Source organism: Schistocerca americana, chromosome 3 (assembly GCF_021461395.2).
Source record: "Schistocerca americana isolate TAMUIC-IGC-003095 chromosome 3, iqSchAmer2.1, whole genome shotgun sequence".
Taxonomy (NCBI): Eukaryota; Metazoa; Arthropoda; class Insecta; order Orthoptera; family Acrididae; genus Schistocerca; species Schistocerca americana.
This window is the reverse complement of record NC_060121.1, coordinates 776,557,495-776,583,173: the sequence shown is the minus strand read 5'-3', so window position 1 is coordinate 776,583,173 and position 25,679 is coordinate 776,557,495. Positions and strand designations below refer to the sequence as shown.

Sequence of the window (25,679 nt, the reverse complement as noted above, 5' to 3'; positions counted from 1 at the left end):
GGGAGAGACTGGGTTTGTGTGCAATGAGAGGAGGTTGAGGTTTGCTGGAAAGGTTGTGAAGGGTGAGTGAGTTGCCTTTCCGGAGGTGGGAAACCAGGAGATTGGATAGTTTTTTGAGGTGGAGGGTGGCATGCTGTTCTAATTTGCGGTTGGCCCGTAGGAGGATGCTCTGAACAGCCGGTGTGGATGTGAGAGAGGAAAGATTGAGGACTTTTATTAAGGATAGGAGTTGACGGGTGTGTTCATTGGTTGAGTTGATGTGTAGGTGAAGGATTAGGTGGGTGAGGGCAATGGATTGTTCAGTTTGGAACTGGTATAGAGACTGATGGAAATAAGGGTTGCAGCCAGAGATGGGAACTTTAAGTGTGAGGCCTTTGGGGGTAATGCCAAATGTCAGACAGGCCTGGGAAAATAAAATATGGGAGCGTAATCTGGCTAGGGCAAAGGCATGTTTGCAGAGGGAATGTAAATAAAACTTAATGGGGTCGTTGTGGGGATGTTGTGAGGGTGACATGGTATTAGAAGGTGGAAAGTGTGACATGAGGCTGAAATGAAAATGAAAATAAAAATAAAAATATATGGGGAGAGATAAAGGTGAACTGGAAAGCAACTGGAGACCTGGTGTGAAAAAAGGCGAAAAAGTGTTGGTAAAAGCTGAGCTATGTTGATCCTGTGGTGAACTTGGGTTGGTAAACAACGATGTGCAGAAAGGTTAGGTGGTTGTGTTGCCTCCAAAACACGTTAAAGGGTGGAGAAATTCTGGAAAATTTCGAAAATAGGAGTGGTTTTGTGGTGGCAGATTATGAAAATGAGGCTAACAATTGTCTGAAGAAGAAATAATGACGTTAAAACCTGTGGGAAGTGGCTAAGAATGATCAGTGATGTGGGAAAAATGGAAATGAACATAAAGCGAAAGTTATTAGAACTAGCCGAAATGGTTGTTCAATAGGTGAAAGGAACTGTTTGTGAACTGGAAACGGTGGATTTTATAGCAGCGGTAGTGTTGAAAGCGGAAAAGAAAAATAAATTTTTTGGTTATGGTTTGAAAGTGGGTTACATATTATTGAGTATATATAGGCGGGATAAAATTGTATGGTAGATTACGGTAAAAGGGAGAAGGTGAATACAAAGTGAAACTACTTGCAAAAACTGAAAGAGAAAATAAGATGACAGAAAAGATTTCGAAATGCAACAGTGACAATAACAAACGTAATTGTTGGGTTCAAATTAATGATATGAATATAATAGAGGGAAACATTCCACGTGGGAAAAATATATCTAAAAACAAAGAAGATGTGACTTACCAAACGAAAGCGCTGGCAGGTTGATAGACACACAAACATACACACAAAATTCTAGCTTTCGCAACCAACGGTTGCTTCATTAGGAAAGAGGGAAGGAGAGGGAAAGACGAAAGGATGTGGGTTTTAAGGGAGAGGGTAAGGAGTCATTCCAATCCCGGGAGTGGAAAGACTTACCTTAGGGGGAAAAAAGGACAGGTATACACTTGCATACACACACATATCTATCCGCACATACACAGACACAAGCAGACATTTGTAAAGGCAAAGAGTTTGGGCAGAGATGTCAGTCGAGGCGGAAGTACATAGGCAAAGACGTTGTTGAATGACAGGTGAGGTATGAGTGGCGGCAACTTGAAATTAGCGGAGGTTGAGGCCTGGCGGGTAACGAGAAGAGAGGATATACTGAAGGGCAAGTTCCCATCTCTGGAGTTCTGACAGGTTGGTGTTAGTGGGAAGTATCCAGATAACCCAGACAGTGTAACACTGTGCCAAGATGTGCTGGCCGTGCACCAAGGCAATTATCATCCTCCACCAACACCATCACCACTGCCAACACCACAAATTCCCAACACCTCACAGCCTGAGCCCCCACTCAGTCTTCAGCTTCCCATGCAGTTTTTTCTTGAATCCTGAGACATCCATTCGTTCCAAAGGCCTAATCTTCAGTTTCAAGCACAAATTTAATCACACTGTTCTAGTCAAAGATCTTCTCTCATTCACTTTAAACTCAATTGGAAATACTATTTCGCCACACAATCCCAGCTCAGAACCAACAGAGTGAACATTGAACCCTTCCTAGAACACTTCCAACCCTAATATCAAAAGTATCCTCCTCTTCCCTAAAAACATCTCCTCCAGAAGTCCTCACTTCCAGCATTGCCTCTCAATCCTTTCTGAAAAAGTCACTGAAAACTTGTACCTTACTCAAGCTGAGCTGCAGTAACCTGAAGGAAGATTACTCCATCATCCTTCCTGTGGACAAAGGCTCCAAACCTTCAAAAAGTCACAGAAACTGCTGTGGGCACCAGGATACAACCCTTGTCCTACACCAACCTTTGCATAGGCTGCGTGGGAGAGGCATTCCTCAAAACCCTGTGGCTTGGCACAGGTCAGTGAATGACATCTTTGTGATCTGGACTGATGGTTAACAATTCTTTCACTTCCTGCAACAGCTTAACTCCTTTTCCAGCTCATATTCACCTGGTCTTTTTCAAAACCCAAAGTCATCTTCCTCAATATTGGCCTCTGCCTCACTGCAGTTCACATCCAAACATCTGTCAATACAAAACCAACCAACAAGCAACAGAATCTACATTTTGATAGCTGACTCCATGTCAAATGCTTCTTTTCCTACAGACTGGGCATCCACAACAAACATCTGTATCATCCAAGCCTTAATTGCCTCAATATAGTACTTCACCCAGGCTATTACTTTCACAATTGCAGCTCTGAAATGAGAACCTCTCTCCCTGATATCCTCCCCACCTCCGTAATATCCATGTCATACTATCTGATATTCAAAGACCATTATCCCTATCCCAGGGTTCCTATCCCCTGAAGTTGATCCCACCATAAAATCTGCCCCATGCACTCTCTCACTCACTACCAACTACTCCAACCCCACCACAATTAAATCTTGCAGTATCAAAGGCAGAGTAACACGTGAAACCACAGTTTGTTTACCTACAAATGTTTGTATGCTGCCCAGTATTTTATACAGGAAATGATCACCACTAAACTGCCTGATTGTATAAATGGCTATTAACAGAACTGTCTGCTGTACCCAGTTGCTGAATATGCTTTACAGTTTGACACTACACAGGCTTTTAGAATCTTCACCGAATCTTCCTTTCCCTGAACTCCAGAGAGGGGAACTTGACATCCGACACATCTTCAATTCCAGACATTATCTTGGGCTTAACCTCCATTAACGTACAGTCTCCCGTCTTTTTTCACTAAACGTAACCTAACCTAACCTAGGGGTAGTAGGGGTAATTTACTCCCACACCACATGTATACAAATAATGAGGTGTGTATATACCAGATTGGTTGAAGTTGCTCCAGGTGTCCCTGAGTGTTGCTTGTATTTCACACATTTTCAACCTCACTCTCAGAAAACTATCAATTTGATTCTAATATTGTCTATTCTCAAATAATTTAACATTTCACAGCAACCTATAGGATTGGTGGGGATATATTTCCCCCACAGTATTGTAATATACATAATGAGTCCTATTAGATTATATATAAAATTTGGTTAAAACTGCTCTGGGCGGTCATAACTTTTTCTTTTATGCCACCCCCCTTTTCACCTCAACCCCAATGGCAGGTGGGTGGTTCTTACCCCATAGTGCTTGTTTCCAGACAGTAAATGATATGTAGACCAAGTTTGTTTGAAATTGATAAAGTAGTTTAGGAGTTATGGAACATACATACATACAACATACATACAATGATTTTTATAAATGTATTGATTATGCCTGTTTGATTATTTTCTTTAATGCTTTTTATTTCTCATCTTTGTACTCCTCTTCATGTCCTCCCCATACCACCACCACCACCACACCCACCACCACCACCACAAGCCTCACTTTCTGGTTTTTTTCTCCATCTCCCTTTCCTCTTAGTTCTTAATTGAAATACATATTTCATTTCTTTTTCTAATATTCCATCTTTACTTCAGACTCATTTTGTATCAGCTCTTGACTGAAGTTGGCACAGTCCTGACCAATATTTCACTGTATTATCTTTGACCCCCCCCCCCCCCTCTCTCTCTCTCTCTCTCTCTCTCTCTCTCCCCCCCCCCCCCCCCCTCCCTCCCTCTTTCTCTCTCTCTCTCTCTCACTGATGCCTCCACCTTCATTTCTATCTCCCCTCCTCCTCTTCACAACAGGTGTATGTCTACTCTCTTGGGGTCAGAGTGATCTATTCTCCCTTTTTAACCTTCTTCAGTTTTTTCCCCTTCTTCAGTTTTTTCCCCTTTCCTCCCTGAGGAAGGAGCTAACAGTTCCAAGGCTAGGATAGTTCCTTGTACATTTATATGTATCTGTCAGCAGCAGTAAGAATTTCACCCACTGAACATAAGTACTGACCAGCAATTACACCTTGTAATTTTATAGTTTAAGTAAATGTCACAGGTGAAAGAATTTTCATCTACAAAATAATTCTAAATACTTATTTTAAATTTACGAAGAGACAGAATGGCTTGTCGATACTAATCTTGAGGCAAAATTCCCACACTGGTGATACACGTATAAAATGTAAAACACTAATCCTAGCTTTCAAAACTATTAGTTCCTTCTACAGGAGGGCAAGAGCACAGCTAAGGGAAGATTAGAAAGTAGCAGTAGGTCACTCAGTCACCAGGATGAGCTAGACACGCCTGTTATGAGGATGAGGGAAATGAAGATCACTTCATATTTATTTACTCTCATCCTCACAACAGGTGGGTCCTAGTCTTCTTGGATCTGAGTTACCTGCCATTCCTTTCTAACCACCCCCTTGCCTATCCATCTTACCTTCTTAAGGAAAGAACTAATGGCGCTGAAAGAATCCGCATATTGCTAGGGTGATAATACTGCACACAAAAAAATTGTAAAAACATTATCTATCTGACTGAAATAACTGCTACTTATCCATTTCACATTCTGCCTGGATTGGTTCTTACACAAAAATAAAATTTACCAATAAAAGTTTCTTTTTAATCAATATTATTGGTATAAGGGCTATTCAAAAATACATGAATAAATTATAATTTTAAATGTGGTAAGTTCTTTGTATATGGATCCACTGTTTATAATTGAACTGTGTTTGCTAAAACAGAATGGTCTAACAAGTAAAAATAACTATTTTCCAATTAAAATTAAAAACTGACAAACTATTATGCTGATGCATATTATTTGCATGCATGATGTTTGTGAAGTGTTTCCAGTGTTAAAATATTAATGAGATGAATGTTAATTAAGAAATTAAAGTTCAATGTCACTATATTAAATAATTTACTTGCATCCACTCTCACGTACCAAGGTAGTTTGACATGTTGCCCTCTTTAGTATAATATGATAGATGTAAAATTTGTTCTTACCAAACTGGTGCAATATAAGGTATGCAAATAAAGATATATTAGATGATCTTAATGAAGTGATAGCTGCAAAGTTTTATATTCTATAAATTTTAGAGTACTTCCTGTCAGATTAAAATTATATGCTGGATCTAGTGTTTCATGGATTATTTTTCTCAACTTGTTTGCAATTTTAATCTGTCAGGAAGTTTTGAAATTGTGCACATTCTACTGCAGAATAAAAGGTTCATTTTGGAAACATTAGTCTCTGATCACAATCTATTGGTTGTGAACTGTAGATTAAAACAGAAGAAACTGCAAAAAGGTGGGAATTCAAGGAGATGGGACCTGGATAAACTGAAAGAACCAGAGGTTGTACAGAGTTTCAGGGAGAGCATAAGGGAGCAATTGACAGGAATGGAGGAAAGAAATACAGTAGAAGAAGAATGGGTAGCTTTGAGGGATGAAATAGTGAAGGCAGCAGAGGATCAAATAGGTAAAAAGACGAGGGCTAGTAGAAACCCTTGGGTAACAGAAGAAATATTGAATTAAATTGATGAAAGGAGAAAATATAAAAATGCAGTAAATGAAGCAGGCAAAAAGGAATACAAACATCTCAAAAATGATATCGACAGGAAGTGCAAAATGGCTAAGCAGGGATGACTAGAGGACAAATGTAAGGATGTAGAGGCTTATCTCACTAGGGGCAAGACAGATAGATACTGCCTACAGGAAAATTAGAGAGACCTTTGGACAAAGGAGAACCACTTGCATGAATATCAAGAGCTTTGATGGAAACCCAGTTCTAAGCAAATAAGGGAAAGCAGAAAGGTGGAAGGAGTATATAGAGGGTCTATACAAGGGCGATGTACTTGAGGACAATATTATGGAAATGGAAGAGGATGTAGATGAACATGAAATGGGAGATATGATACTGTGTGAAGAGTTTGACAAAGCACTGAAAGACCTGAGTCGAAACAAGGCCCCCGGAGTAGACAACATTCCATTAGAACTACTGACAGCCTTGGGAGAGCCAGTCCTGACAAAACTCTACCATCTGGTGAGAAAGATGTATGAGACAGGCGAAATACCCTCAGACTTCAAGAAGAATGTAATAATTCCAATTCCAAAGAAAGCAGGTGTTGACAGATGTGAAAATTACTGAACTATCAGTTTAATAAGTCACGGCTGCAAGATACTAACACGAATTCTTTACAGACGAATGGAAAAACTGGTAGAAGCCGACCCCGGGGAAGATCAGTTTGGATTCTGTAGAAATGTTGGAACACGTGAGGCAATACTGACCCTACGACTTCTCTTAGAAGAAAGATTAAGGAAAGGCAAACCTACATTTCTAGTAATTGTAGACTTAGAGAAAGCTTTTGGCAATGTTGATTGGAATATTCTCTTTCAAGTTCTGAAGGTGGCAGGGGTAAAATACAGGGAGCGAAAGGCTATTTACAATTTGTACAGAAAGCAGATGGCAGTTATAAGAATCAAGGGGCATGAAAGAGAAGCAGTGGTTGGGAAGGGAGTGAGACAGGGTTGTAGCCTCTCCCCGATGTTATTCAATCTGTATATTGAGCAAGCAGTAAAGGAAACAAAAGTAAAGTTCGCAGTAGGTATTAAACTCCATCGAGAAGAAATAAAAACTTTGAGGTTCGCCGATGACATTGTAATTCTGTCAGAGACAGCAAAGGACTTGGAAGAGCAGCTGAACGGAATTGACAGTGTCTTGAAAGGAGGTTATAAAATGAACATCAACAAAAGCAAAACGAAACTAATGGAATGTAGTCGAATTAAGTCGGGTGATGCTGAGGGAATTAGAGTAGGAAATGAGACACTTAAAGTAGTAAAGGAGTTTTGCTATTTGGGGAGCAAAATAACTGATGATGGTTGAAGTAGAGAGGATATAAAATGTAGAATGGCAATGGCAAGGAAAGCGTTTCTGAAGAAGAAAAATTTGTTAACATTGAGTATAGATTTAAATGCCAGGAAGTCGTTTCTGAAAGTATTTGTATGGAGTATAGACATGTATGGAAGTGAAACATGGATGATAAATAGTTTAGACAAGAAGAGAATAGAAGCTTTCGAAATGTGGTGCTACAGAAGAATGCTGAAGATTTGATGGGTAGATCACATAACTAATGAGGAGGTGTTGAATAGAATTGGGGAGATGAGGAGCTTGTGGCACAACTTGACTAGAAGAAGGGATCGGTTGGTATGACATGTTCTGAGACATCGAGGGATCACCAATTTAATATTGGAGGGCAGCGCGGAGGGTAAGAATCGTAGAGGAAGACCAAGAGATGAGTACACTAAGCAGATTCAGAAGGATGTAGGCTGCAGTAGGTATTGGGAGATAAAGAAGCTTGCACAGTATACAGTAGCATGGAGAGCTGCATCAAACCAGTCTCAGGACTGAAGACCACAACAACAACAATAACAACAGTCTATCTTGGTATGTACACATAACGGAGACCTGGAACTGTGTACTGGTTTTGCTGAGATATCTGTATGTGCATGGTTAGTTACTATTTCTGTTACAAAATGTCTCAGAAAATTATGAACAGAATTATGCTGTCTTCAAAACTGTATGTTGTGTATGAAGGGTATTCAATAAGTAATGCAACACATTTATTTTCTTGGTCAGTTTCGGTTGAAAAAATGTAGAATTTATTGTGGGGCATAATGAAACATCCCTGCTCCAGCCTCTATAGTCTCATAAGGTTGCGTCAGGTGTCAGTGCTATACATAGCCTCCAAAATGGCATCTGTAATGGAGGGGAATTCCAAGCAAAGAGCTGTCATTGAGTTGCTTTTGATGGAAAACCAGAGCTTTCCAAATATTCATAGGCACTTGCAGAATTTCAGTCATCATTGCAACAAGGATGCGCAAACCTGTCCAATCTCCTGCATGCCGGCTAACTGCACGCAGCTGTGACTCGTGCAATGCTGGAATGTGTGGTCACTTGCATTTGAGGTGATCGACGGATCACAATCAACACATTGCTGCACAACTGGGTGTCCTTGTTGGTAGTGCTGACACTCGGATGCATCACTTTGAATGAGAAGCAAAAGAGCAATCCATGGAGTGGAACCACACCACTTCTCCTCTGAAGAAAAAGTTCAGAGCCAGGCATCCCCATCCAGTAAAACCATGGCTACGATCTTCTGGGTCTCTGAAGTGATTGTTCTGTTTGATGTCCTCCCTCATGTTGCAACGACCAACTCTTGAAGTGTATTGTGCTTCCCTTAGGAAACTGAAGAAATGCCTTCAGTGTGTTTGTCACAACAAAAATTGGAATTAGCTTCTCCTTCTCCATGACAATGCAAGGTCTCATGGAAGTTTGCACACCCAAGAAGAGTTCATTCAACTTCTTTGGACAATTCTTCCTCATACACCCCACAGTGCGGACATTGCACCTTCCAACTTCCATCTGGCCCAATGAAGGATGCTCTGTGCAGGAAACAGTACATTAATGACGTGAGGGTACTGATGATGCAGCAAGACATTGTCTCCTTCTTCAACCAGTAGAGTGGTACCCTGCAGGCATAAAGGCCCTCTCAGTAAGGTTACGCAAGGCCATCACGTTGAACAGAGATTATGTTGGTACATAGGGTTTCGTTGCCAAAAGAGGGAATGATTTGGTGTAGTGGAATCCAGAATAAAACCAAACTGATTTCACAAATGCCCCTCATACAATTGAAATATAATTGAAATACCACCTAATTTTATTTAATGGGTAAACATTCTAGTCTGTGGTTTATTAATCTTATTGTCCAGTTGACCTTTTAGGTGTGAAAATTGGCAGATAACTGGAATCATACACACTGGTCAAAGAAATCAAGAGATTTATCCCTTCCAGCCTCATTTTGGTTGATTGTATCCAACATAGTTTCAAAGCCAGGTAAATAATTTGTCATTATTGGTAGTTGTGTAAATCGCCAAGTAGTCGTTTGTGTTTTAGGAATAGTGAATGACTAACTTATTTCTCAATTTTGTAATGGTCTTGTTTCCATTGTTAATGGTATATATTAGCACCCCCTTTTTTTTTCCAGCATTGATCTGAAGCCTTCCGCAGTCCTACGCCCTTATCAAGAGAAGAGCCTCCGTAAAATGTTTGGCAATGGTAGAGCTCGGTCTGGTGTTATTGTTCTGCCATGTGGTAAGTAACACTTAGGTCTATCATAAATATTTGTGGTAAAGATACCATGTTGTTCATGCAGCTATGAAAATTTGCATAGCAGAAGCCGAACTGTGATTTATATTGCAAACCTCCATTAGTTTAAAAATTGCAAGGAACAAAATAAACGGAAATGTATGAACAGATTGTGGATGAACATGCAGTTTTAATCTTATTTTGAAATTTGAATACAGTGTGCATTCTGATGTTACGGTATGTGAAATAGGGGATGTAACTTGTCAGATAACCAAATCGATTTTTTGTAATTTCTTCTTGTTTGCCTCTGTAGCCATGAAACTGAGAAGCTTAACAAATAGTGGATTTTTTTAATAATTTATGGAATTTCACAGTTTTGGATTCACTTTTACATACATTTTTTATTGAACTTGATGCCATATTGTTCAGACGATGACCTACTCTATAACTTTGTGAAAAAGTAGCACATAAATCAGGTTAACTCTCACATCGAACAACAGTCCAGTGGCAATTTATCAGATAAATTATATCAATGTTGAAGCACAGTTTTTAGAAATACTGTGAGTGAGTGGATCGAGTGGTGTTATAAAAGTCTTCAAAACAAAACCGGCACAGAACATAATTCATATTTACATCGTGTGTCACAGTAAATACAGTGTTTTGCATAAATCTATTAAAGAAAAAGTTACACAGAGACATTTCATTCAGTCCAGTGCGTAATGAAAGTTGTAACATACAGTAATCAATTGTTCTAATCACCATGATTGTCCAACCTTTCTAGTATTTGCAACACAGTTTAGTTAAAATAGTCACTAGCTTGCATCAGAGTATTCACTAGTGGGTTCTTAGGTAATGACATTACTAAGTTTTCATGTTCCTACCGCAACATCTGTATATAAATAAATACTCCACAACCCACTGTACGGTTTGTGGTGGAGGGTACTCTGTATCACTTCTAGTCATTTCCTTTCCTGTCCCACTTGAAAATAGACCAAGTGAAAAATGACTGTCTCTATGCCTCCATATGAGCCCTAATTTCTCGTATCTTATCTTTGTGGTCCTTACACATAATGTATTTGGAATCAGTAGAATTTTGTGGCAGTCTGCTTCAAATGCCAGTTCTCTAAATTTTCTCAGAAGTGTTTCTCGAAAAGAACGTTGCCTTCCCTTCAAGGACTCCCATTTGAGTTCCTGAAGCATCTCCATAACACTTACGTATTGTTTCAACCTACCGATAACTAATTTAGCAGCTCGCCTTTGAATTGCTTTGTTATCTTCCTTCAATCCCACCTGGTACGTATCCGAAACACTCAAACGTTACTCAAGAATAGGTCACACCAGCGTCTTATATAGCTGTCTGCTTTACAGGTGAGCCTCTCTTTCCTAAAATTTCCTAATAAACCGAAGTCAACCATTCACCTTCCCTGCCACATTTCTCATATGCTCATACCATTTCGTATCACTTTGCAACATTATGCCCAGGTATTTAAACGACTTGGCTGTGTCAAGCAGGAGACTAGTAATACTGTACCTGAAAATTATAAGTTTGTTCTTCCTATTCATCCGCCTTAACTTAAGTTTTTCTACATTTAGGGCTATGTGCCACTCATCACACCAACTAGAAATTTTGTCTGAGTCATCTTGTATCTTCCTACAGTCACTCAACTTTGACACCTCACCATAACACCACAGCATAATCAGCAGACAACCGCAGAGTGTTGCTCACCCTGTCTGCCAAATCATTTACATTTATAGAGAACAACAGGAGTGCTATCACACTTTTGTGGGGCACTTCTGACGATACCATTGCCTTTGATGGACTCTCGCCATCGAGCAGTACATACTGGGTTCTATTATTTAAGAAGTTTTTGAGCCACTCGCGTATCTGTGAACTTATTCCGTATGCCTGTACCTCCTGTAACAGCCTGCAATGGGACACCATATCAAATGCTTTCCAGAAATCTAGAAATATGGAATCTACCTGTTGCCGTTCATCCATAGTTCTCAGCAAGTCATTTGAGAAAAGAGCAAGCTGAGTTACCCCTGAGCGATGCTTTCTAAAACCATGCTAATTTATGGACATAAGATTCTCAATCCCGAGAAATTGTACTATATTCAGACTGAGAATGTGTTCATGGACTCTGCAGAATATGGATGTTAACAAAATTGGTCTGTAATTTTGCTGGTCTGTTCTTTTGCCCTTATTATATACAGGAGTCACCTGCACTTTTTTCCAGTCACTTGGGACTTTGTGCTGGATGAGAGATTTGTGATAAATGCAAGTTAGGGAAGGGTCCAATGCTGTAGAGTACTCCTTGAAAAACAGAATTGGGATGCCATCTGGACCAGGTGACTTATTTGCTTTTCAGCTCTTTCAGTAGTTTCTCTACACAAGGATGCTTATTACTCTACCACCTATACAGGAGTCTGTTCAATTGTCAAATGGCAGTATGTTTGTACAATTCTTGTGTGTGAACGATTTCTTCATTTCGGACTTCGTTTTGCTATCTTCCACTACCATACTAGACTGGTGAACAAATGACTGGATGGAAGCCTTAGACCACTTGGCAATACCTTAGGACCAGAATTTTTGTGAGTGCTTTGTCAGATCTTCTGCTAAGGTATGATGGTGGTAATTGTTGTATGCTTCATGCATAGATCTTTTCACATCCACGAATCTCGACTAACCTTTTCTTGTAGTCGTATGCGTGTTCTCTTTTAAACCAAGACTGCAACAGCCTCTGCTTTCTCAGCATTTGCAATACCTTAGGACCAGAATTTTCTTGAGTGCTCTGTGTGATCTTCTGCTAAGGCATGATGGTGGTAATTGTTGTATGCTTCATGCACAGATCTTTTCACATGCACAAATGTCGACTAACCTTTGCTTGTAGTTGTTTGTGTGTTCTCTTTTGAACCAAGACTGCAACAGCCTCTGCTTTCTCAGCATTTTCTGAATCTCATTATTAAACTACGGTTGGTTTTTCGCCTCCTTAATTGACTTATGAGGCACATAACTCTTCAGACCATGATTTACAATCTGCTTAAACATTGCCAATCCTACTGAAACTAAGTGATGTTGACATTTGACGTAGACAGTTAATTGACAACTGCTTATCTGCTCTTTCTAGAAGAAACACTCATCTGGCCTTCTTAATTGTCTTATTAACTTTCATTACCATAGTTGCTATAATGACGTGATCATCAATCCTTGTTTCTATACTGACATCGAAAAGGTTTGACCTATTTGTGACTACAAGGTCTAAGATTTTTGCATTACGTGTGGGCTGCCAAACTAGTTGCTCATGACATTTTTCTGGAAACTTGTTCAAAAGTACTTTGCACAACTGTCTCTCTGTACCCTATGCAATGAATCCAGACACATCCCAGCACATATTCGGTAGCTTAAAATCACCTCTTACTGGTATTGCATGATCTGGGTATTTACAAGCTATGACTGTAGACTTCCTTTGAATGAGTCTAGAACTATAATTGCCGAATTGGGTGGCTGGTAAAGACATCCAACAATTAACTTGGTTTCACCTAGACCTGTTATACGCGACTAGATAACTTCATTGTCACACTCAATTTTAACCTCAGTAGGCTTCAACTACTATGAAACTCCCCCTCCTACAGCCTCTAATCTGTTTTTTTATATACATTCCATGTCTCGCTAAATAATGCAGAACTTTCCACTTTGGGTTTTAGCCAGCTCTCAGCCTTCAGAATAATTTGAATCTGAGAACTTTCTTAGAAATACTTTTATGATCCACTGATAAAATTTTGACAGTCAAAGTGTCTTTACTCTGAATGCGGTTCTGACATGCCATGCTGCGTATCGACTGGCGAATGTTCATCAGAGTACCTCAAACTACCAACTAGCCTAGAAAAACGTCATTTGCACTCCACAAGTTCCCTGCTACCTGAGTAGCTGTGTTCTTTGTGCAGTGCACCTGTGACCTATCAAGGGTGTGGGCCAGAAAAAATGAGATTTATAGTCAAGCAAGTACAGGGCTATAAATACAAAATCAGGCAGGGGTAGTCCATTGGTAGGTGTAACAGGGAATAATGAAACGAGCATTGTGGGTAAGCTGCTATGAACATGCATGGCAGAATTTCGCACAGAGCATAATGTAATCGGCATTAACACCTGGTTTTAAAATCATGAAAGGAGCAGTATATGTGGAAGAGATCTAGAAAGATGGAGGTTTCAAATAGGCTACATAATGGTGAGATAGAGATTTTGAAATCAGATTTTGAACTGTAAAACATTTCCAGCGGCAGGTGTGAAATCTGACTGTAATGTATTTGCTATGAACTGCAGACCAAAGCTGAAGAAATTGCAGAAAAATGGGAAATTAAGGAGATGTGACCTGGATAAATTGGAAGAGCCAGAAAGTTTTAAGAGTTTCAAAGGAAGCATTAAACAGCGATTGACTGAAATAGAGAAAGGGGCACAATAGAAGATGAAATAATGAAGGCAGCAGAGAATCAGATAGGCAAAAAAAACAAGGACCAGTGCAAATCATTGGATCACACAGAAGATACTGATATTTAACTTACAAAAGAAGATAATATAAAAATGCAACAAATGAAGCAGGCAAAAGGGAATACAGGTATCTAAAAAGTGAGACTGACAGGAAGTACAAAATGACAACGGAGAAATAGCCAGACAAGAAATGCAAGGAAGTAGAATCATGCATAGCTAGGTGAAATACATGCCACCTATAGAAAAATTAGAGAGACATTTTGGAGAAAAGAGAAGCAACTGTTGAGTATCAGGAGCTCAGATTGCAAGCTAGTACTACACAAAGAACAGAAAAGTGGAAGGTATATATAGAAGAGCTACACAAAGAAAAAAACTTCAAGGCAGTATTATAGATAGGGAAGAGGGTGTAGGTGAAGATGAGTTGGGAGATATGATACTATGAGAGAATTTAACAGAGCATTGTAAGACGTAGAATAAGTACGAACAAAGCCCCTAGAATAGACTAAATTCCCTCGGTGTTATTGAGATGCTTGGAAGAGGCACCAACGGCAAAACTATGCCTCCTGGTGTACAAGATACACAGTCCAGTCACATTAATGTGACCACCACCTATGTTTGATGTCAACGTGCAATAAGCACTCACAGACAGCAAATGGCAGCACTAGCACTAGAGGGTACATAAAGCATGTCGGCCGGACACAGGAAACAGTGCTATTGTTCTCATAATGCGGAAATGAAGCAATTTATCTGACATCCAAAAGTGCGTGACCATTGGCGTTTGACCAAGGGTGGAAGCATTTCCTGAAACGTTAAGTTTAAACAGTGCCATTGTTGTTAAAGTATAGTATGCAGGGTAAATGGTGCCATCCAAAACCAGTGCTGAGGCAACTGTCGTGCACCACGGACAATAGATGACTGGGGTGAACAAAGGCTTTGGGATGTGTACAGGTGAGTAGACATGCGACTGTTAATTGACCACCTAGATGAACCAAGTGACTACCAACAGTGTCTCCTCAACCATCATCCAACAAAAGTTGTTATGTATGGGCCCTCGCGGCCGGCCCCTGGTTCATGCACCGGTGCTGACTGCAGTTCAGCGGCAACGAAGACTGCAGTTTGCATGCTAATACTGCAACTGGGCATCAGTTGGGTGACAACAGATAGCCTTTTGAGACGAATTGTGTTTTACCGTATTTACTCGAATCTAAGCCGCACTTTTTTTTCGCTTTTTGTAATCCTAAAAACCGCCTGCGGCTTAGAATCGAGTGCAAAGTAAGCGGAAGTTCTGAAAAATGTTGGTAGGTGCCGCCACAACCAACTTCTGCCATCGAATATATGTAGCGCTACAACAGGCATGTTTTGCAGGCACAAAGATAAATACTGGCGCCAAAACCTCTTCGTCAGTAAATAAATTTAAAAAAAAGGTGGAAAACGAGCTTTTTTCTCCGCCCCGAGTTTTGACCACTGCACTTTCATACATTATCCAACGAAGTAAATAGAAATTTCGTATTGTTCATCTTCTAGCTGCAGTTCAATGTACTACGAAAATCCGACTGGCAAGACTGTTTGGGATGTTTGTCAATATGGGAAACTCTACGTCCTGAATTTTTTCCTACCTGTGAGAAGAGATGGTTGCTACTAGGAACTTTTATGAATTGTGAATCACATGCAGTATTCTCTTCACCATAAGAATAATACGAATATAAATATTTTGCCATGTATTCTTTCGTGTTTTCTGCTGTCTCATTTAAATCCTGTCTGCCTAATAAACTACGAAACTAGAGCGAGACAACAGCAAACGCGGAAGAATACACATATCATGTCATGTTTATATTCGTATTATTCTTATGCCTAATAGTGATACAATTAGAAATTAAGCACGGCAATTGACTAGATTTTTTAAATCTAAGATGACTCTAATTTCTGAGCAGAATATAATGTACTAAAGAGGCGTCTGCAAAGATTTCCAAACGGAGAAAAATGTTCGCTAAACTCTCGTTCAGAACATCTTCCATCATATGCAGTCTATTATTTGGTTCTTGTTGATCATTATCAAAGAATGCAGCGGTGTAAGTAACCGCGCACAAGAGCAAGCCATGCCGCGAGCGGCGACAGGCCCTAAACACTCATTATCAGAATGCGACAAACAATGCGTGACACAGTACAGTAATGCATTTTCAGCTTAGAGTGACGTAAACACATAACGGCACTTATCAGATCAAAGAAAAATAAGCAATCAATTCAAACCAGACGAAGCACGTGAAAAAGAAAGGCTACCCGTATAAATACGGACGGAGCGCCTGACGCATAGCAATGGCTACCTGGTAAAGCTTAACTGCTAAGCTTACGACTCGAACCAAACTACTGTAGCTGTATCGTCATTCATTCGACCTAAATTGTGTCTCGTATTATAATGGACCAACTTTGTTTCGATTTGGAGGTGCGGCCTAAAACTTTTATCTCCCCTTGAATTTCGAGTCTCAAATTTCAGGTGCGGCTTAGAATCGGGAAAATTTTTTTCCTTGATTTCGAGTCTCATTTTTCAGGTGCGGCTTAGATTCGAGTGCAGCTTAGATTCGAGTAAATACAGTATGCTCCATTGGACAGATGGCCATTGCCACATATGGCGTGAAACATCTGAAAGCATACACCGTGCAACAGCATTATGGTCTGGAGTATGTTTTTGTGGCATTCCCTGGGTTACCTCATCATTCTGGAAGCCTCAGTGCAGCTTGAAAACTACAATAGTTTTTATATGTGTGTTCTGCTGACACTTGGTGAATAGATTTTTTTTATCTGTCCTGTTACATTATGTGTCCTAAGTGCAGATTTTTTTTCCTCATCATGATGGCATCTGCCAGCAGGACCATGTGCTGTGTCACACAGCTTGCAGTGTATGTGCGTAGCTTGAAGTCCACCAGGGTCAGTTTACTATACTCTCACAACCACCACACTCCCCGGATTTAAACCCAATTGAGAGTATGTTGGACCACCTCAATTGGGCTGTTGGTGCCATGGACCCTCAACCAAGGAATGTAGCACAACTGGTCATGACACTGCAGTCAGCGTGGCTTCACATCCTGTCAGTACCTTCCAGAACCTCACTGACTCTCTTCCTGCATGTCTCACAGCAGTCCATCCTGCAAAATGTGGTTATTCAGGCTTCTGACAAGAGGTCATGTTAATGTGACTGGACAGTGTATATTTGACAGGCAAGATGCCCTCAGACTTCAAGAAGAATGTAATAATTCCAACTCCAAAAGGATCATGTTCTAACGGATGGGAATATTATCAAAATAAACCATGCTTGCGAAACTGATATGAATTGTTTACAGGAAATAGAAAAGCAGATAGTAGGTGACCTCAGGGAAGATTAATTTGGGTTCCGGATAAATGTAGGTACATGGGATACGGTACTAGAAGATAGGTTGAAGAAAGGCAAACCTACATTTATGGTATCTGTATATTTAGAGACAACTTCTGACAGCTTTGACTACACTACACTCTTTGATATTTTGAAGGTAGTGGAAATGAAGTACAGTAGCTGAAAGGATATTTACATCTTGTACAGAAACCAGACTGCAGATTTGAAGGACATGAAAGGGGAGCTATAGTTGAGAAGGGAATGAGACAGTGTTATAGCCTCTCCCTGATGTTATTCAGTCTGTATATAGAGCAAGCTGAGGAAGGAAACCAAGGGGAAATTTGGAGAGGGAATTGAAATTCAGGGAAAAGAAATAAAAAGTTTACAGTTTGCTAGTGACACTGTAACTCAGTCAGATTGGAATGGAGCAGTTCAACAGAATTGACAGTATCTTGAAAAGATGTTAAAAGATCAGCATCAGCTAAAGTAAAGCAAGGGCACAGGAAGGCAGTCAAGTTAACTCAGTTGATACTGAAGGAATTAGATTAGAAAATGAGACACTAAACATGGGCAGCAAAATAATTGATGTTGTCTGAAGCAGAGAAGTTATAAAATGCAGACTGGCCATAGTATGAAAAGCAGATATGAAGAAAGGGAAATTTATTAACATCTAATATAAATTCATGTTGGGAAGTCTTTTCTGAAGGTATTTGCCTAGAGTGTAGCTGTGTACAGAAGTCAAACATGGACAATAAGCAGTTGATATAAGAAGAGAACAGAAGCTTTTGAAATGTGCTACTACAGAACAAATCTGAAGATTAGAAGGGTAGATCAAATTACTGGTAAGGAGGTAATGAAATAAACTGGAGATAAAAAAGTAATTTATGGCACAACTTGACTAAAAGAAGATATCAGTTGATAGTACATCTTCAGAAGCATGAAGCAATCTTTAGTGGAAGGAAGTATGGTGTTAAGAATTGCAGAGGGAGACCAAGAGATTAATACAGTAAACAGATTCAAGTGGATGTAGATTACTGTAGTTATTTGGTGCTAAAGAGGCTTACACAGGAGTGAGAGACATGAAGTGCTGCATCAAAGCAGTCATCAGACTGAAGACAAAATGAAGACCACCACCAAAACACCACACTAACCATAGAAGAGAGATTTTGGCCAAAATAAAATCAGTTCCAGGTATGTGATTACAATAAAATGTCTTGTCCTGTGCTGCATATTCTCCTACTGTTACAATAACGGAGCAGTGCCTTTTTATAATTTACTAGCTTGGAGGGAAATATTCAGAGGTAAATTTTCCTTGTCAGATTTCTCAGCCACTGAGTAATAGATTATTTGGAAAGTCCAAACCTAGTGGATTACCCAAGTTTGAAATGTATCATTCCAGTTCTGTGGTTTTTATACGGATATCTCCCAAATGTCTGTAACCTGACTTAAGAAATATGGTTTATAGTTATTATTTGGTCATATTCATAGCCATATTACACAAACAGAAATACATGAACAGATCATGGATGGTCTCAGAGTTTGTCATCTGCTGAAATATGAATTCTGTGTGCATTGTGATGTGTGAAATTTATTTGATCAGGCTGACTCATTGTTGATCATTTTGGTAGTGGTAACAGCCCTGAATGATATGGAAGCTTTTAATTTTGCAGTTTATGTCGACAGATAAAATCTTGGCTGATTATAACTAGGGGGTCAGTCTTCCTTGCTAGTGGTAGTTTCAGCATACTTCCAAGGAGCTTTAAATAAATTAAGTTTAACATTACATTTTATATGAACACATGATCTGTAAATTCATGGGTTATAATATAACTAGCTTTTTCCACACAGCTTTGCCTGAATATGCGGCTGACACTTATATTGAACACACCTCCATTCCTCCTTCTGTATGGCCACCTCTATCTGTCTTATCTCCTCCTCGCCATTCTCTCTGTCAATTCGTCTCCTCCTCTCCCTCTCCTTGTTCATTTCCTCCACTCCTCTCTCTGACCATATCTTCCTCCAACCACCGTCTGACCATATCCTTCTCCCCCTCTTTCTTTGTGTCTCCAAATCCCCTTCTCCTTTCCCATCTGCCCACTACCGTATTTACTCGAATCTAAGTTGCACTTTTTTCCGTTTTTTTGTAATCCAAAAAACTGCCTGCGGCTTAGAATCGAGTGCAAAGTAAGTGGAAGTTCTGAAAAATGTTGGTAGGTGCCACCACAACTAACTTCTGTCGTCGAATATATATAGCGCTACACAGGCATGCTTTGCAGGCACAAAGATAAATAAATTTAAAGAAAGGTAGAAGACAGGCTTTTTTCTCCGCCCTGAGTTTCGACCACCGCATTTTCATACATTATCCAACAAAGTAAATAGAAATTCACAATGCACAAGGCTTTAGGATTGTTGCATGAGTTGATAGCTGGGACTCATTAAGATTTCTTGTAGTGGCACCTATTGCTTCATGGAATTTTGTAAAGTGCTTGTTGGTGTTAGTGAATCATAATGAAGCGCTTTCATTGTAGTGCCAAATTCAAGAGGGGAGTTATTTCTTTTGTGGAACAAAGTTCTAATTGTGCTGCAGGTCTGAAATACGGGATTGATGTGAGCAAAGTCAAGCGAGGGCGACTGCAGACAGAGAAATTACTTGAATGTTCAAGCAGCAGTAGGCTAAAGCATTTAGGGGCCAAAGTGTGGCCGATATAATGCACTAGAAGTGATTTTAAATCAATTTGTTTAGGAACAGTGTCAGAAATTACTGCCTGGGAATGCCGAAATTTTAAAAATTAAGGCACATGGTGCTGGAATGGATTAGGCGTGTGTGGAATCGTCATCCTGGCGCAATGCTTGGTGTACACAAGTGACCTCTGGTTTGCACAGTCTGTTGGTATTAGATGCTTACGTAGGCCATCTAACACCTGCAATAAAATGAGAATTAGAGAAAATCAAAATGGACTTGGCAGTAATTCCACGCAGGATGGCGTCAATTCTGCAACCACTTAACGTCTGTTTGAATAAACCATTTGAGAACAAGCTTAAACGCATGTGCACAGACTGGCTTTCAAAAAGCGACGGACAACTGACACAAACAGAATGTGTAAAACGCTCAAGTTTCTCGCGAGTGTGCCAATGGATTTATGATGCATGGAAGTGTGTTCCGAATCAGATTGTGCAACAAGCATTTAAAAAATGTTCGATATCCAATGCACTAGATGGTACGGAGGATGATGCTCTGCATGAAGAAGTGAGCAACAAAGAATCGAGTGATAGTGATTCAGAATCATGACTAATATTTTAAACATTTCTTATAAGATGTATTACAAACCTAATAAAATTTTGTTTTAAATTTCAGCATTTAATTTCTAAGTTATTTTCATTCTTATTTTATAAGTGTTGCTACTCTGCATTGCACAGGATAGAAAAGGGGAAGAGCTGCATCAAAACAGTCTACGGACTGAGGACCACAACAACATACTCTGCATTTGAACTCGTCACTAAAAATGCACTACAAAAATCTGGCTGGCAAGACTGTTTGGGATGTATGTCAATATGGCCAACTCTATGTTCTGAAATTTTTCCTACCTGTGACAAGAGATGGTTACTAATATGAACTTTTACGAATCGTAAATCACATGCAGTATTCTCTTCACCATAAGAATAATATGACTGTAAACATTATGCCATGATTCTTTCGTGTCTGCTGCTATCTCATTTAAATCCTGTCTGCCTAATAAACTTCGAAACTAGAGTGAGACAACAGCAAATGTGAAAGAATATACATATCATGTCATGTTTATATTCATATTATTCTTATGCTGATTAATGATACCGTCAGAAATGAAGCTCGGCAACTGACTAGATTTTAAAATCTAAGACGACTCTTAATTTCTGAGCAGAATGTAATGTACTAAATAGGCGTCTGCAAAGATTTTCAAGCGGAGAAAATTTTCACTGAACTCTAGCTCAGAACATATATCATACACAGTCTATTATTTGGTTCTTGTTGATCATTATCAAAGAAAGCAGCAGTGTAAGTAGCAACAAATAGCGGTCTCTTACCATTGTTTCGCTAATGAGACAATTCCTCTCTCTCTCTCCCCCCCCCTTTTTTTTTCGTAGGCGGCGGTAGTGCGCACAAAAGCAAGCCATGCCGCAAGCAGCGACAGATCGTAAACACTCATTATCATAATGTGACAAACAATGCGTGACACAGTACAATATTGCATTTTCAGCTTAAGAGTGACGTAAACACCTATAACAAAGAGAACGCCACTTAGCAGATCAAAGCAAAACAATCAATCGATTCAAACCAGATGAAGCACGGGAAAAAGGAAGGGTACCCATATAAATATGGACAGAGCGCCTACGCATAGCAATGGCTACCTGGTAAAGCTTAATTGCTAAGCTTATGACTCGAACCAAACTACTGTAGCTGCAGCTTCATCCATTTGACCTAAATTGTGTCTCATGTTACAATGGACCAACTTTGTTTCGGTTTGGATGTGCGGTCTAAGACTTTTCTCCTCCCTTGAATTTCAAGTCTCAAATTTCAGGTATAGGTTAGATTCGGAAAAATTTTTTTCCTTGATTTCAAGTCTCATTTTTCAGGTGCAGCTTAGATTCGAGTAAATACGATACCCATCTACACCTTCCACCTGCCTTGTGCATCTACCCCTCCTCTGCTCTCTCCATCCATTTCCTCCCCTCCCCCCCCCCCCCTCCCCCCTCACTCAGTACATCCCCTCCTGTATCCATCTCAGCCTGACCCCAGCCATGCTCATTGGCATGTGTAGCCCCTGCAATACAGTTCAGTGAAGCAAGCCAGTACTGCTCCTACAATACACCTGTCATGCAGGGCAGGTGACACATCAGTGGCTTGTGTTGTGTTTGCGTGAGTGCACGTGTGTGTGTGTGTGTGTGTGTGTGTGTGTGTGTGTGTGTGTGTGTGTGGAGAGGGGGGGTTGTACGTTTTCCAACAAATTGTGTGTTGTCTATTTTCGACAAAGGTCTTGTCAGCCGAAAGCTCATTTTTGTGACATTCATTTTTTTTACCTATCTGTGATTCAGCATCTCCACTATATGATGAGTAGCAACTATCCGTTTCATACTACTATTTATTTGCTTCTGATATACAGGCCATCATGCAGGGCAGCCTATATGTTGGGTCTGGGTAAACCTTTTCTTTCCCCTAACATTAGGCTGCCCTGCAAAGCAGATTGATTTAGCAGGCCAATATTGTTCACACGCAACATGCCTGTCATGGAGGGCAGCCTGTACACCAGAGGCTACTGCGAACAACCCGTTTTTTGCCTAATGGATATCTTCATGAAACAGTCTCTTTCACTCCAATATTGATGATTCCTGTAAGTTGATATCCTGAAAGAAGTAAGCTAACTAATTATTGTTCCATCTGCGATGAAGTCATTAAAGATGGAGCTCAAGTTTGGAATGGGTAAGGACAGTGATAGCAATAGGCTGTGCAATTTCAAAGGAACAATCTTTGTCTTAGGCAGTTTCAAGGTGACCAGATAGGGATTTGAACTGCTATCTTGCAAGTCCTTTGTCTTACCATTAGGTGGCCTTGCTTGATTAAGTAAGTGGTATGTTTGTTGGTGAACAATGCTGCCAGCCATGAATGTGAAGGTATAAACAGTTTGGAATCCCTGGCTAGGCAATTTCAGTGTCATTTTATCCATGCCGTATCTTGTGAACTCACAAGATCTAGAATGGATGAAAAAAAAATTGGTATATTGTGTTGTTGGGGTAGTGTACCATGGAGATAGTGCGTTTCTTTGTCTGAATCTATTTAACTTAACAAGATTGTTATAAAAGGCAATGTAACTTGGATCTTATTGTGCATTACTCATGTGCGAGGTAAACATTATCACTCTGTTTGTATTGCAGGTGCTGGGAAGAGTCTTGTGGGTGTTACTGCTTGTTGCACTGTTAGAAAGAGAGCACTTGTCCTCTGCAACTCTGGAGTCTCTGTGGAACAGTGGAAGCAGCAGTTCAAAATGTGGTCCACAGGTATAGTAACAAGGTCACTACATGGAAATGTAGTAGTCTACTTTTCACATAAATGCTCTTTACCTTTGAGCACATAAGAATGAATATGGAAAATCACTTTACCTTTGGAGATGTGTTATATTTATGTGGAATAAGTGAAAATGTATTATTGAGTCCCTGCATTCAAGATAGTGATAGAGAACTCGGCAATACAAAAATTAACTTTTGTAGTAGATAAGTGTTTTAATAAATTATTCCTGATCTATAATGTAGGAACACCTTGTTCCATAGATGCAAATTTACTCTTAAGTATTCTCTGCTGAACTGTGCTCTTATAAAAGGAATCCGTTAAACTTCGGTTACGCAATAAACCAGTCAAATATAAAGGCCGTAAATTCAACTAAATACCTAGGAATTACAATTACGAACAACTTAAATCGGAAGAAACACATAGAAAATGTTGTGGGGAAGGCAAACCAAAGACTGCGTTTTATTGGCGGGACACTTAGAAAATGTAACAGATCTGCTAAGGAGACTGCCTACACTACACTTGTCCATACTCTATTAGAATACTGCTGTGCAGTGTGGGATCCTTACCAGATAGGGGTGACGGAGTTTATCGAAAAAGTTCAAAGAAGGGCAGCACATTTTGTATTATCGCGAAATATGAGAGAAAGTGTCACTGAAATGGTACAGGATTTAGGTTGGACATCATTAAAAGAAAGGTGTTTTTCGTTGTGACGGAATCTTCTCACGAAATTCCAATCACCAACTTTCTCCTCCAAATGTGAAAATATTTTGTTGACACCGACCTATATAGGGAGAAACGATCACCACTATAAAATAAGGGAAATCAGAGCTCGTATGGAAAGATATAGGTGTTAATTCTTTCTGCGGGCTTATGAGATTGGAATAATAGAGAATTGTGAAGGTGGTTCAATGAACCCTCTGCCAGCCACTTAAATGCGATTTGCAGAGTATCCATATAGATGTAGATAACTTTCATTGCCATGATTTTCAATCTGAATATGACCAAATACGTATAGTTTTGCTGCAGGCCACAAGCTCACACGTTCCATAGTATTAATTGTGCTTTGATATATTCTGAATACAGATTGAAGGACAGATATAATCAGAAACCCTTGTCATTGCCAGTTATGGGCTGTAAAATTTTCAGTTTATTTGCTATCAGCCAGTTTCAACCATATAGTCATTATCAATCAACTTAAAGATTATCTCCATACAAAATGTTGCAATGGAAGTGATATACAAATTAATCTATCAGTCCGCATGTGGAACCCTACATAAACATTAACACAATCTGTTTTGAATATGAACAGAAGGTTTCTAATACATATAGGAGAACCACATACACCACAGTTTAAGTACATATTTGACACTCATCCACAGAAAATCCAGTTTATTCCATACATGAACCTCAGCTTATACATTCACTTGCCAAATATTAGAAGCCTTAAATACTAAAATATCCCTAGTTCATATTTTTTTTATATTTCCAAGACAACAAACAGAATGCAAAAATTGGCAGATGATACATGTGTTACAATAAATCCCAGTAGAGAGAAAACTACGGAAGAGATTGTCAATGACTTCTCTCAAAGATTTCATAAAGTGGATCTCTGAAAATACTCTCTCCCTAAATTTTAACTCACTGTATTCAGTTCTGTACAACAAATAGTCATACCAGCAATTGATGTAGCACATAAAAAGGAGTCAGTAAACAGGATCGAATGCTCCAAATTTTTGGGTGTACATATTGATGAAAACTAGAACCAGAAGCAGCATATTACTGAGATGTGCAGACAATTAAGTTCAGACACTTTATCTCTTTGTATAATCGCTAGTCTTGGAAACAAACAAGTCAACCATGTAATATATTGTGTGTAGTTCTACTCAGCATCGTTTTATGGAATAGTTCTCTGGGCTAACTCATCGTTTAGAAAGGAAGTATTGATTGCACAAAAGCAAGCAGTAAGAATGATATGTGGTGTTCACCCATGGTCATCATGTAGATACCTCTTCAAGGAGTTAGGAATTTTGACTGTGCCATCACAATTCATATATCCACTAATAAAATTTGTCATAATTTGAGAACAGTGCTGTTCATACCTACATCACTAGAAGTAAAAATGATCTTTATTATCCATTATTAAAGAAAGGAGTTCAATAAGCAGCAAAAATAACTTTTGATAATTTTCCCAATAACATAAAACATCTTGCAGGTCTTGTAGGTAACAAAGCAAGTTTTATATCTAATCTGAAATTATTTCTTT

At 39.4% G+C, this 25,679-nt stretch overlaps 1 protein-coding gene across 1 annotated transcript in view; it reads left to right on the top strand.

Moving 5' to 3' along the window:
* LOC124606857 (general transcription and DNA repair factor IIH helicase subunit XPB) overlaps positions 1 to 25,679 on the top strand; it is a 95,846-nt gene that overhangs the window by 43,869 nt on the left and 26,298 nt on the right. Inside the window, exons 9-10 of the mRNA XM_047138938.1 lie at positions 9,426 to 9,532; positions 23,284 to 23,406. Coding sequence (XP_046994894.1) covers positions 9,426 to 9,532; positions 23,284 to 23,406 — 230 coding nt within the window. The remainder of the gene's footprint in view (positions 1 to 9,425; positions 9,533 to 23,283; positions 23,407 to 25,679) is intronic.